Source organism: Protobothrops mucrosquamatus, unplaced genomic scaffold, assembly GCF_001527695.2.
Source record: "Protobothrops mucrosquamatus isolate PMUCROS unplaced genomic scaffold, P.Mucros_1.0 scaffold45, whole genome shotgun sequence".
NCBI lineage: Eukaryota > Metazoa > Chordata > Lepidosauria > Squamata > Viperidae > Protobothrops > Protobothrops mucrosquamatus.
Window position 1 is genome coordinate 2175241 of NW_015386427.1, and position 12289 is coordinate 2187529.

At 36.1% G+C, this 12289-nt stretch overlaps 1 protein-coding gene across 1 annotated transcript in view; it reads left to right on the plus strand.

Moving 5' to 3' along the window:
* The first annotated feature begins 2444 nt into the window (after positions 1–2444).
* KIAA1217 (KIAA1217 ortholog) overlaps positions 2445–12289 on the plus strand; it is a 172818-nt gene continuing 162973 nt past the window's right edge. The window contains exon 1 of the mRNA XM_015811568.2: positions 2445–2872. Within this exon, the coding sequence (XP_015667054.1) occupies positions 2636–2872 (237 nt within the window). The 5' untranslated portion in view covers positions 2445–2635. The remainder of the gene's footprint in view (positions 2873–12289) is intronic.

The window sequence follows — 12289 nt, forward strand, 5'->3', positions numbered from 1 at the left end:
GGCAAATGGAGTTGTGTGATAAGTTTCTTGAACTGGACTTTTATTGAACCAAATCATGAGCTGTTCCAAATCTCTTTATTCAAACTGGATTCCCAACCAGTATCTTCCAACTGTTGTTGACTAGGACATCCTCAATGGTCAGTTAGCATACTCCTAAAGCTTGTGGCTTTTCTTAAACATTGCCAGTTTAGAAGAACTGGTTTAGTGGAATAAATGCACGGTCATTTCAGATGTGTACCTTTGTTGTTGCAGTTACTGATGAGCTCAATATCTTCCACTATACTTAGAGCTTCCAAGATTTTCAAAACAAGTCTCTGATGCATGGCTTGGTTATGCCCATGCAGGTAATCTGCTTTCTGAGATCAGTCATGGGGGCATTGTAAGATGTTCAGATAGACAGAAGTGCAAATCTTGAACCTGAATTATTCTTCCAAGTAAGTTGCATTCAGCCTTCTACTTCAGTTGTTTTTGATAAGTTAGACTGTTCAATAGAGAATTGATAGTCAGTATGTATTCTAGGGCTGGCTAATGAATTCTGGGACTTGAAGTTCATAAAATTGCCAAGTTTGGGGGAAAAAAGGATCTATACTGAAAACAAATTGGTTTCATCAGACTTGTATTTCCACTTAGGTTTGCTCCAGCCAGTTTTCTGTTTTGTTGCTTTTATATATCACAACCTTCTTCAGTACTGGCTGGGGAATTATGGGGGTTGCTGCCTGAATACCTCTAAAGCAGGGGTGTGAAACTGCCAGCCCGCAGGCCAGATGCATCATAGCGAAACCCCGCCCACCCCATTGCCAGCAATGGCAAAAAAGTTGTGATACGTCGCAACATGTCACGTGACGTTGCGAGTTTGACACTCCTGCTCTAAAGGTTCTTGGGTGGAGAAGGAAGTTATACTCTATTTTTATTGTTTGTTGTTATTGCAGTGTATTCTTTTATAATTGTACTCCAGGAATGTATCAGTGCCTGTGCTGGCCTATCCTGTTCTTAATGGATCAGCAAATAAAATTAAGTTACAATTTTAATTTAAGAGTACGCTAAAAAGACAGGCTTCTTTTATCTAGTCATAAGGTTAATCTCAGCTTAGTTTGCCTACATATTTATTCACATTCTCATTCTTGTCTAAAAAGTGAAGAACTTTAAAAGCCAAGCTATATGACAAAGAAGAGGATACATTTTTTGTTATTAAAAAAAAATGCATTCCTAAGGGGCACTGTGCTGTAATGCTGTAATGAAGTCAATTAAGTATTGTCAGTTGAAGGACTATTATTGCTTTCTAAGCATCTCATACAAATATAGCTAATTTTTATTTTAGGCAATTCATAATTTTGATTACCTACATAGATCTGTCAGAAGCTAATAGGTTAATTTCTGCAGTAATTATTAGTTAATTAATCATTTAATGGTTGTGTATATGAAGGTTATAGGTTCCCTGTAATTTTTCCAAATCAGAAAACTGTAAGGATGAAAGTACAGATGAATGAGTTTGTTTTCTCTTAGTTTTTTATTTATTTGTTGTCATTCGTTTTGCTGAATTTGATGTTTTTAATAAAAGAATTGGACTAAAATGTTTAGTTTAGTGCACATTCCTCCAAATAGCTTTTTTCCAACTGTGCCTGGCATATCCATTATTGATCAATCAGTTAATTAAATTTATAAACACCCATCTCACACATTATTCACCCAAATATAATGCATTTTAATTTTTTTTTCTTAAATATATATATATTGCAGAGGATTTTTTTCAGCTATAATATTTTTTATTATTGGCCAACATTTGCAAAATTTGAGTAAGGGTTGCAAATTTCAAGTGATAACTAAGTTTTGGTTCAAAAATGTGAAATCAGATACATCTGCTTTGAAATGTCAACTAATTAAATCTCTTTCAAATGGTAAATACCTTTTAATAAGTAAAGTAAATGTTAAGTAATGTTTTAAACTGTTTCTGCTTGAAGCAGACGATCTAAAATGGGATCAGGAATTAGATATGCGATAGCAAATTTACTATATTTTAGGAATTGCTACAGTTTGTTCTTATATTTAGAAAGCTCTAGTATTTTAGTAATGTACCATTACACCTTGTCTATGTGTAGAATGTTTACTTTCCTCTTTTCTCTCTCTGTCCTAATTTCACCCCTTCTATCTGGCTTCAGGTGTGTGTTATTAGAAAAACCTTGATGGTCTGTAAGAGGAGATCACACTTTAGAATTTGAGCAATTCTGTTATTGAACCCAACATCTGAATTCTTTACTTCTAAATGTTGAGGCTTAGTAGACATGATTTCAGTTTGGTGTCGTTTGACTTGCCTGCCAATCAGTTGATGGTGTCATTGGTCTCATACATTGTTCCAGGTACCAGTTACTTCCTCCATTAGCAGTGAAATTTTGTGTACTGCTTAGAAAAGTTTAATAAGAAAGGAGCTCATTTTATTTCCTGAACAGTTTTGAAACATGTCTAATAATGTGTTTAAGATTGTCCATATAAATGATATTTTATAGAAAAAGTATTCTCCTTATGGCTAGAGTCCAAGTTGTGCACCTGCATGCATTTCAGCCACACCCAGATATAGCTATGCAAGCCAAGCCATGAAAAACCGGTATTTTCTATTTGTGAATCATATCTACACCCTGATATGCCAGAACATTTGCTTATAGATCTGTTTCAGTGCACACACCATGTATATGCAGAAAAAAGGCAATATTTGGGAAACTGTGATGTAAGCTTTGAGGTGGTTTCTGGAGATGTTGGAGAGACAAATAATATGGACTCGAATGTGGAAGGTTCTTCTAACTCTCTCCCAAAAGGACAACCGAAAAAAAGAAGTTTCTCATCTCTTTGCTGTTCCTGTGGCAAACACAAAATTAACCAGGTATTACAAGAGTATTTTTCCTGCTTCACGTGTGTAGCTTTCCTGTTTCCAGGTGTCATCCCGGCTTATGCAAGAAAAAACATATTTCTATAAACCTATCTGGAAATGGGGAATATTGTACTTGTTTGAGGCAGTACTTCGGATGTCTAGGAACTTAAAACATATGCTTTAAAAGATGAGGTTTTCGAATGAGCTTAGAAATTTGCATTTGATTATTCCAAAACTTCTTTTTAAAATGAAATACCCACTTTATTAGAGTGTAATGATCTTATTGCAAATATCCTGTGATTTGTAAAATAAAGCGCAACTATTTAAGGTGGACTTTTATGGAAAGGGCAAAAAAACTTCTTTGAAGATGACATATTATAGAAAGGGAAGCCAGGAAGGACTTTTACTTTATGATATAATGCATTAGTTTTCCTATTTGTTTGGTGATGATTTTGTTTGTTGCTTGGATCTCTTTCATCTCTCTTATTCAGATTCTTACTGCGAAACAATTACATTTAAGTAAATGCATGCATACTCACAGAATGCAATACAGATAGTCCTTGATTTATGACCAGAATTGGGACTGAAGTTTTCGTCACTAAGCATTGTGGTCATTAAGTGAGTCAGATCCAATTTTGCAACCATTTTGTTGTGCTTGTTAAACAAATCGCATAATCGTTAATTCTGCAGATATGGCTTCCTCACTGACTTTGTCAGAAGACCCCAGGTCGTAAATAGTGATCATATGAAGCCCCAGACATTGCAACTGTTGTAAATACATGTCAGTCACCAAGCATCTGAATTTTGATCATGTAATTATGGGAATGCTGCATCAGTCATAAATATGAGGATTAATCGTAAATCATTTTTTTTCAGAATTGTCATAAATTTGAACAATCATTAAACAAATGGTTGTGATTTGAGGGCCACTGTAGGTATAGAGGAAATAGCGCCAAGTTGAGGAAGCTATGTGATTTGGCAAAGATTTTAATGAGTTCTTTGTTTCTTATAACTATCTTTATTTTAAAGCTTAAGCTTTGGATACCTCAATTTTCAGGAATTGTAATCAGAGATGGCTATGGAGACTGAGAAAAAAAAAACTCCTAAGGAACAATATAACTCCCAAGAATTCAAGATGCCTACCAAAGCGTTAAAAGGAAAAAATTGAAAATGAGAAATATCATGTTCAAGGACTTGATTGCCTACTAGTTTAGATTCTGTTTTCAGGGGGAAATAAAGCCTCTCAGGTTAGATTTTAAATATATGGAACAATAAAGCAGGGAGTTTGAATAATGCTCAGTACTTTTCTATTATTTCAGTATCCACCATTAAAAAAATTCAGAAATCAGAGATGGGCCTGTTATATCAATGGTCAAGAGTTAAAAGTTATAAAAGAGGTAGTCTAGAATATTTGAAGGCATCCAGTTTCCTAACTATGGCTAGAGGAACAGTAGTTGAATTTAAGGGAGTTTGTCTTGAAATTAAGCATTGCATGTTCAATCTTCTCTTTGTCTGTTTAAATATGCTTCACTGAAGTTACAAGTTCTGACAAATAAGAATGAATAATGTATTTAGCTGGCTTTATAAAAGTGCTTTACAAGATTTATTGCCTTCATTGGGTTAGATCTTTGTTATATCCATTTTACTGATCGGACTGCAGGATTTCAACACAGAATTCAACTGTGAACTCAACTGGAACCCACATTTTTCAGGATCAAAGTTAGTGTTTCCTATGACCACCTCCACTCTCAATATACCCTCCAGTTAACAAACAATGAAAGAATTGATTGGATGGGTAATTGCTGATCAGTTGGATCCAGTCATCCTCAGCCTACTGCCTTCCAAATATAGTGGGCAGTAATTTCCAGAATGCCTGAAATAGTTTGCCTTTCAATTATTAAAAGCGATAAAAAGGTTGTCTCTGGGAAGCTTACAAGCTGGGACAAGGGTAATAGTCCTATTCTATGTTTATTAGTACATTGTACCTCAATTATGAATGTGCAGATCAGATAATCTAATCTGTGCAAATATTTCTCAGTTTCTTTTCCTAATCCGGGTACATTCTGGAATCTATTTAACATCTAGAGGAGACTAAACAAATTTATTTTTAGTCATCTCATCCTCTAATTTAAGATAATTAAGAATTCCAGATGTTGTGGCTTGTAACATATCCTATTATTCTCCTTTTTGGAGATTACATCTCTAGGAATCTTGGAGAACTTTAAAGCACTTTTTTTTACTGGTTCTAATGAAAATATTATCTTAGGGTGGCTTTATGAATCTAATCCAGTAGATCAGCTTCCAGCTGCAATATAATTGCAGCACTTTAGCATCACACTAAAATTTAGGAAGTGCTTCTTAATAGACAATTAAGATGAAAATTTCTTCAAGCATCCAGAAGAGCAACTACTAATGAAAGCAACAAACATGGAATTCCTTTTACAATTTAGCATTGGGATAAATATTTGCAGGGGCAGTTCTGCTTTTAAAATCCTTTTTAAGTAGCATTAATAAGAAATGGGTTTGAGAGTAAATGAGACTTGCAAGAATGAATTAAATTACAATAAACCTTTGTGATCTGGAGGAACCTTTTCAAGCATTATACCCTCCAATTTCCTTTTGGAGCTCAAGCATGCTGGTATGAAATCCTGGAGTATGAGCCCAACCCATTGACAGTAGCAACACATTGGAGAAGTCTTAGTGCCTAGATTTACTAAACATTTGTGTATAGGTTGGAGTGCTTTCTGTGGTTTTGTCAGTTATATAGTTGTATTAACCATGCCCCTGGCAATGAAGATGTACGCTATATAAATCCCTTAATGTGTTGTTTTCCAAAGAATGAAAGTTTTGTCACTCTTGGTTCTGACAACAGTAATGTAATTTTGTCTGCTAGAAATGATAATGCTTAATTATATTAATTAAAAGGTTATGGTTTTAGATTATATGTGTGCACAGCTGGCAATCCCTCCAACCTCATATATAGTGTTTATAGGAGCTAGAGACAGGCTAGTTCAGTAGATGGTGACCCTTTTGGGCTTAGTATGTTAAAAAGTTCACTTGACTCTGCAGACATCTCTCCCCACACACACAAACAGAGAAAGAAACAAAAGTCTCTCCCCCCTCCCCCCTCCCCAGCTAGGCTACTCTAAACAGCTGGCCCTGAAGCAGAAGACTAGGCCTCAATTTCAGTCCTGGTGCCACTGCTGCTCCTGAAAAAGGCTACCTTGTACCATTCCCCCAGTGGCTTAAGCCTTGGGAAATGGTGGGATTGCCCCTCCCCTCCCACAGCCCAGCCTCCCCAGCATCTTCTGTGTACTTCTTATCTTTAAGCAATGCTATTTTCTGTTGATAGGCCTCGTGGCTTATTGGAAGTTGCTTTGGCTTGCATGAGCAACTTCAGAGAATGTATTCTGTGGCCTCTATAGCCTCCAAAAACCCCTGAAAGCACGCCCTGTTCTTGCACAATTTCAGAGAGCCTGAATGAACCCTCTTGCATGAATTTCAGAGGATTGGAGGCCACGCGAGAGCAAACTCCATTCTTTTACAGCCTCCACAGCCTTTGAAAATCTCATGAGAATGGATTGAAGTTCAAGAATAGCTGTTATCGGGTGTAGGTGAATGCTGGTGTGTCAATCAAAACAGGTCCCCAGCCTTTTGGACACCAGAGACTGGTTCCGTGGAGAAATGTTTTTCCACGGATTGGAGAATGTGTGGTTTTGTGTGCGGCCCACATCCCATGGATGGGGCTTTGCTTGTTTGTGTGGACTGGTTGCTGGCATGCTACGGCCTGCTACTGGTCCATGGACTGGGGGTTGGGGACCTCTGAATCAAAACATTGTAGCATATCACCCTTGTTATGCATATCATAGGTTCGCCATTACTGGCTCATACAAATACTATTCCATTAGTTTATGATTCAGTGCATTATGGAAAGCAGACTATTGTCTTAACTTGCTTTGTGAACTAGGCATCACATTATTTGAGCTTAGTGATGGTGCTTTCTTAATTAAATTTTAGTTTAGTGAGTTGTAAAAATCCAGGATTAAAGAGACTTAGTGGAATGGGCGTAGTTTGTATTGTTCCTATCAAATTAATTGCTAAAAACTACACAGAAGAATCTTCTGTAATGAGGAGAAGACATTTTCTTCCAATTCTTATGTGCTCTATTTGTCCTTCAGTCCCCACTTTCCTACAGAGATGAACACCAGAGCTTACTTTGATCAGCAGGTTCCAAATAATATTTGTAGGTTTGTAGAAAGGAAAAAAAAGGAGAGAGGAAATCCTGCTTTCCCAAGCCGTTGTGGCCTAGATCTGGTTGCAATTTAATATTTCACTCTTACTGTAAAATATAACCCTTTCCTCCAAGAACAGAGAAATTAACAGCCTGCAGATTCTACACCTGCCAAGTTTTCATACAAACAAAATGTTTTTGGAATTCTTTGAGGAGTATTATATAAACAGAGACATATTTTGTAAGAACCTTTGAGCAAGTTAGACAAACTATAAGATGGGTAAAGGTCCAGTGTGTGTCAGCATTTCCATTTTCCCTGTTACAGAGTGAAATGGTTATGGATACAATTTGTATAAGTTTCAAGAAGTTTATTCGAAGAAGTTTTGTTCTTGGTTTTACTTTTTAAAAACAAATCATGCTGTAAACAATTCAGGTGTGATGAATATCCAAACAAATGACCCGAATGAGTAGTTTGATTCTATAGCCTATAGAAAAAAAACTAGGCTCCAGGAAATCATTGACCAGTCAACGTGACATTCATACAAGGTCCTTGAGCAGATGATTAAACTGCATATTTCTGAGCACTTGGATAGGAATGCAAAAAACAAAAGTCAAGTCAGTTATGTTCCAACCAAGCCATGTCAGACTAATCTTATCTTTTTTTTCAACAGAACTACTAGCTTAATAGACTGAGGGAATGCTGTGGACATAGTGTACCTTGACCCCAGCATAGCAACCATATCACTCACAATTTCTTCATTTATGAAGAGGTAAAATATGAGTTAGGTGATATAAGTGTTTAATAGATTTAGAAGTGGCTGAACGATCATACCCAGAGAATCATACCCATCAGCTTGGAACTAGCATTGAATAGAGGACTGCAGAATTTTCTTGAGGTTTGCCATTTCTATTAATGACCTGGAGGATATTAAAATTGCAATTGATAAAAAAATTTTTAGGAAAAGTGGTTAATTCCTTAGGAGAAAAAGGAGATTTTTGATTGGCTGATAGAAAAAAAAATAACAAAAAGATATGAATAGTTCTGCATTTGGAGACACACACACAGAGAGAGAAAAAGGAATGGCACAAGTGTAATATGAGGCAGACTTATTTTGGCAATAACAGGTAAAAAGAGCTGTAGGCAAAGCTTTTTGGAAAAACAGAATATTGCCTGTGTCAGCAGGTTATATGTGCCCCATTTTGTACTTCCCCAAACCCTTGAAGGTTGTGTTGACAAAATTTGACAACAAAATGATGATTTTCAATTGCATATGCCATTTCTTAAATTTAAGACTTAACATTATTCTTTATATATATGTGTGCCTTTTGAGTCTGTCTCTTGGCAACTACCAATGTACAGTTTTGTGATAGTATTTCTGGAAATGGCTTGCTCCTATTTTCTTCCTAGGGCTGAGAAGCTGGCTTTGTGTATAAATCATGATTAGAATTCGGCTTTTCCTGCTTCTAATCCAACACCTTAACTTCTAGACCAAATGGACTCTCATGATTATTATTTCCTTTGTTAATTATTGCTTGTTTATTAATTCAGTTCTTTAGTTTTTTAGACTGAGATCATTGCCTTTTAGCAGCCCTTGAAAGAACAACAATTTGATCAAGTTTATCCAAGGAACTTTAGAATGGAGATTGCATTTGAAAATGGTTTGAGATACAATCAACTACTGCTCAACCTGTGATATTTGGCCTGCCTGGTTGTTTCACAATTGTTAGAGTTACTGCTCATGTGTTTATTTGGTGGGGGGGAGTACGGTAGTGAAAGAAATTATGGAATTGGTAAGTTTGATAATTTGTATAATTGCTACTGTTTATGTTTCCTCCTAATTACATTGGTACATGGTTGTATTTCTTATGGTAGTTTATGCAGCTTTTGAAAGCCATCCTGAATATAAACCAGGCATAGAAAGTAATGTAAACACTGACTGATATAAATAGTATGTGTAAAGTATATATTTGAATACACTATTATACTCCCTTTTGAGTAAAATTAATATCAATATTCCATTTTATTATTTGTCTTTTGGCATTTCTACATTTTATGCCACTGTCAAGGAAGGGAAGATCATATTGCAGAACTTGCAATATGAAATGCAAACCCTAAGAATGAATTGGTACATTGGTTCAGGGAAACATTTTTTTTAACTCAAATAACATTTCCGCAGTACAGACAATATTATTTCAGTGTTTCTTGTTCATTTTAGTATATGCTCTTATATTAATATCCACTGTAGCTTGTCTTTCAGAAAGAGTGAGGAAGCCTAATAAGGTAATATGAGGGAATAATGGGAGTTAAATTGCAGCACATCCTAGAGGGACCAAATAAGCAAAACTTGCTTCTCTGCTTCTCTGAATGATGCTTTGTGTAGGCTTTTGTCATATAAACTCTGCTTCTATAAATATGTATATATTTATAGTATTTCTAAACCATCTCAATCTTTAAAAGATTCTAAGTGGTGTACCTGAGGCAATAAATAGCAAGCCCATTTTTAAAGTGTTACCTAAGTGTTTTAAGTATCAAAGTGTCGGTTAAGTGTTACTTAACTGCTGAGCAGGGATGTAATGATATTTTTTTAAAAAGAGAACATGGTAGTACTAAACACATTGAAATAGATATCTGTTCGTTTATTGCAAAGAAAGAAAATAGTTAGCTTGGCATATCAGGTAGCTTAAACACTTTAATAATTAACAGAGAGAAAGAGAAATAAATTGATTCTGAGAATTATTCATTGCAGAAAATGAAACATTTCTACTACCAAAACCAACCAACCAACCAACCTTCCTTCCTTCCTTCCTTCCTTCCTTCCTTCCTTCCTTCCTTCCTTCCTTCCTTCCTTCCTCCTCCCTTTTTATGCCTGGAATGCAACTGAAACTAATCTGAAATTACAGGTTTGTATCCTGCAAAAATCTCCGATAATATTATGGCTCCAAATAGATCCATTCACAAGCCTAAAGCTTCACATTCCAGCTAGAGTTTACTCAGAAGGGTGCACAGCACCCCCAATTTTATGCCAGGAAGGCAGTTGGCAGTTCTTTGGTCCTCATTGTTTTTTCTTCTAAATTTGCAATGACCGGTCTGCTGTTCATTTCTTGTCCCCCCTTCATTCTGCCCCATTAATTGGTAGTTGATTTTTATTTGCTTCCACTAAATAATGCTGAGGTGGCACCACTGGCTTCGTGTGCTGTTCTCTGCACTGAAAACAAGCCAAAATCCCAATGACATTTATGTAAACAAACTGCAGAGGGTTGAGTTTTTGAAAATCTGTTAGGGTCAACAAACCTTTTGTTTTGTACTCAATGTCACATTACTGGAGGAAAGATCTAAATGAGGAATGAACTGCTTACATTAAATAATCAATTCCCTTTTTTGCAGGCATTTTTTTTTAAATGAAAGAGGTTTTAGAATGAAGGCTTGCTTATAACGTATACTGAGCAGTGGATGGTTATAGAAAAGGAATAAGGAATAACAGAGTTGAACTATTTCTGGAGCCTGAAGCTAAGGGATCTAGAGTTTATTTGTGTGACCAGTTTGCCCCAATATAATTATGGACCAATTGCAGGATTATTATTTTATCCCTCACAACTAAATCTCCAAAGTTGTACTCAGTGCTTTTTTTCTAAAAAAAAAAAAAAAAGAAAAGGTGCCGGAACTCACACACATCATACAACCCGCCTTGCCGACCCTACAAGGTTCCATCCAAAAAAGGTGCCGGAACTCCGTTCTGGGCATTCTATGAGAAAAAAAGCCCTGGTTGTACTAATTTTAGTGGGAGATCTAGATGCCAGAATTGAGCCAAATGATGATACTTTTGCATTTAAACATGCATATCATTTGACCCAAATTTAGATAGATTTATTGATTGCTGTTATTTTAAAAGACCATTGTACAAAGTGCCTGCCTAATTTATCTAGCTAATACATTCAATCTCCATATGTTAAATGGCTTAACTCTAGGTGACAACAGGCCTACTGAGTTCATCTGTTTAAAACTCAGAGGCTTTGTCATGATAGAGGACATCCCGACATCCAAAACCGATAGCACTTGAGTTCAGTCTTTTTTATTCAATCTACAGTTGACAGTCATCATCAACCTCTAAGTACCCACCTTTTAATTTCTAGATGTGATGTAAGAATAACTAAACAGATTTGCCCTCAGGATATTGCTGGCACAGAATGCAGGTAGTCCTCAGCTTATGATGATAATCGAATTTATGTTGCTAAGTGAGACATTTGTTAAGTGAGTTTGGCCCCATTTTACTTTTTTCTGGGCACTTTTTGTTAATTAAATTACTGTAGAGGTTAAATTGATAACCTGGTTATTAAATGAATCTGGTTTCCCCATTAACTTGGCTTGTTAGAAAGTCGCAAAAGGGGATCACGTGATCCTGGGATGCTGCAACAGTCATAAGTCAGTTTTTCAAGAATCCAAATATAAATTACACGACCATGGGGTTGCTGCAATAGTCATAAGTGTGAAAAATGTTGATAAGTCACTTTTTCAGTGTTGTAACTTTGAACGGTCACTAAATGAAGTGTTGTAAATCAAGGACTACATGTACAGACAAATTTAATGGTTGTCAGTTCTAAATAATTTTATGCTGTCCTATTTAAATTCCCCTGTTACTATTAAAACTATCAAATGGAGAATATAAATTCTCTTGATGTTATAAATGGTGTTGATAAAATATCTCTTCCAGTTAAAGGTTTATTGATCGCAGGATTAAAATGTATAATCCAACAAATAACAAGTAAATAATTGGTTTGATTCACAGTGAAGAAAAATCTAGATAGTGAGAAGAAATCTACAGAGTGAAGAGAAATCTATATTTCCTATCATTTAAACCAGGGCTTTTCAACCTTTTCACCCATTGTACCACTTTTAGGATATGGCAATATCCGAGTACCACCAGGCGCCTAGCAAGGTGTCAAAAACTTGATGATAAAAAAAAGTAAAAAAGTGATGAAGTACAGGTAGTCCTTGACTTACAACAGTTCGCTTAGTGACTGTTTGAAGTTACAATGGCACTGAAAAAAGTGTCCCCCAAGGTACAGCCGAGCAAGACACCTGCCTGCCTGCCCTCCCGGCGGCGCTCTTCCTCCTGTCCAAGGTTTTCATTGTTGTGAGCATTTCTGTTGAGGAGTGGGGGTGGGGGTTGTTTGGTTTTTATCCCCCCCCCCCCCCCCCT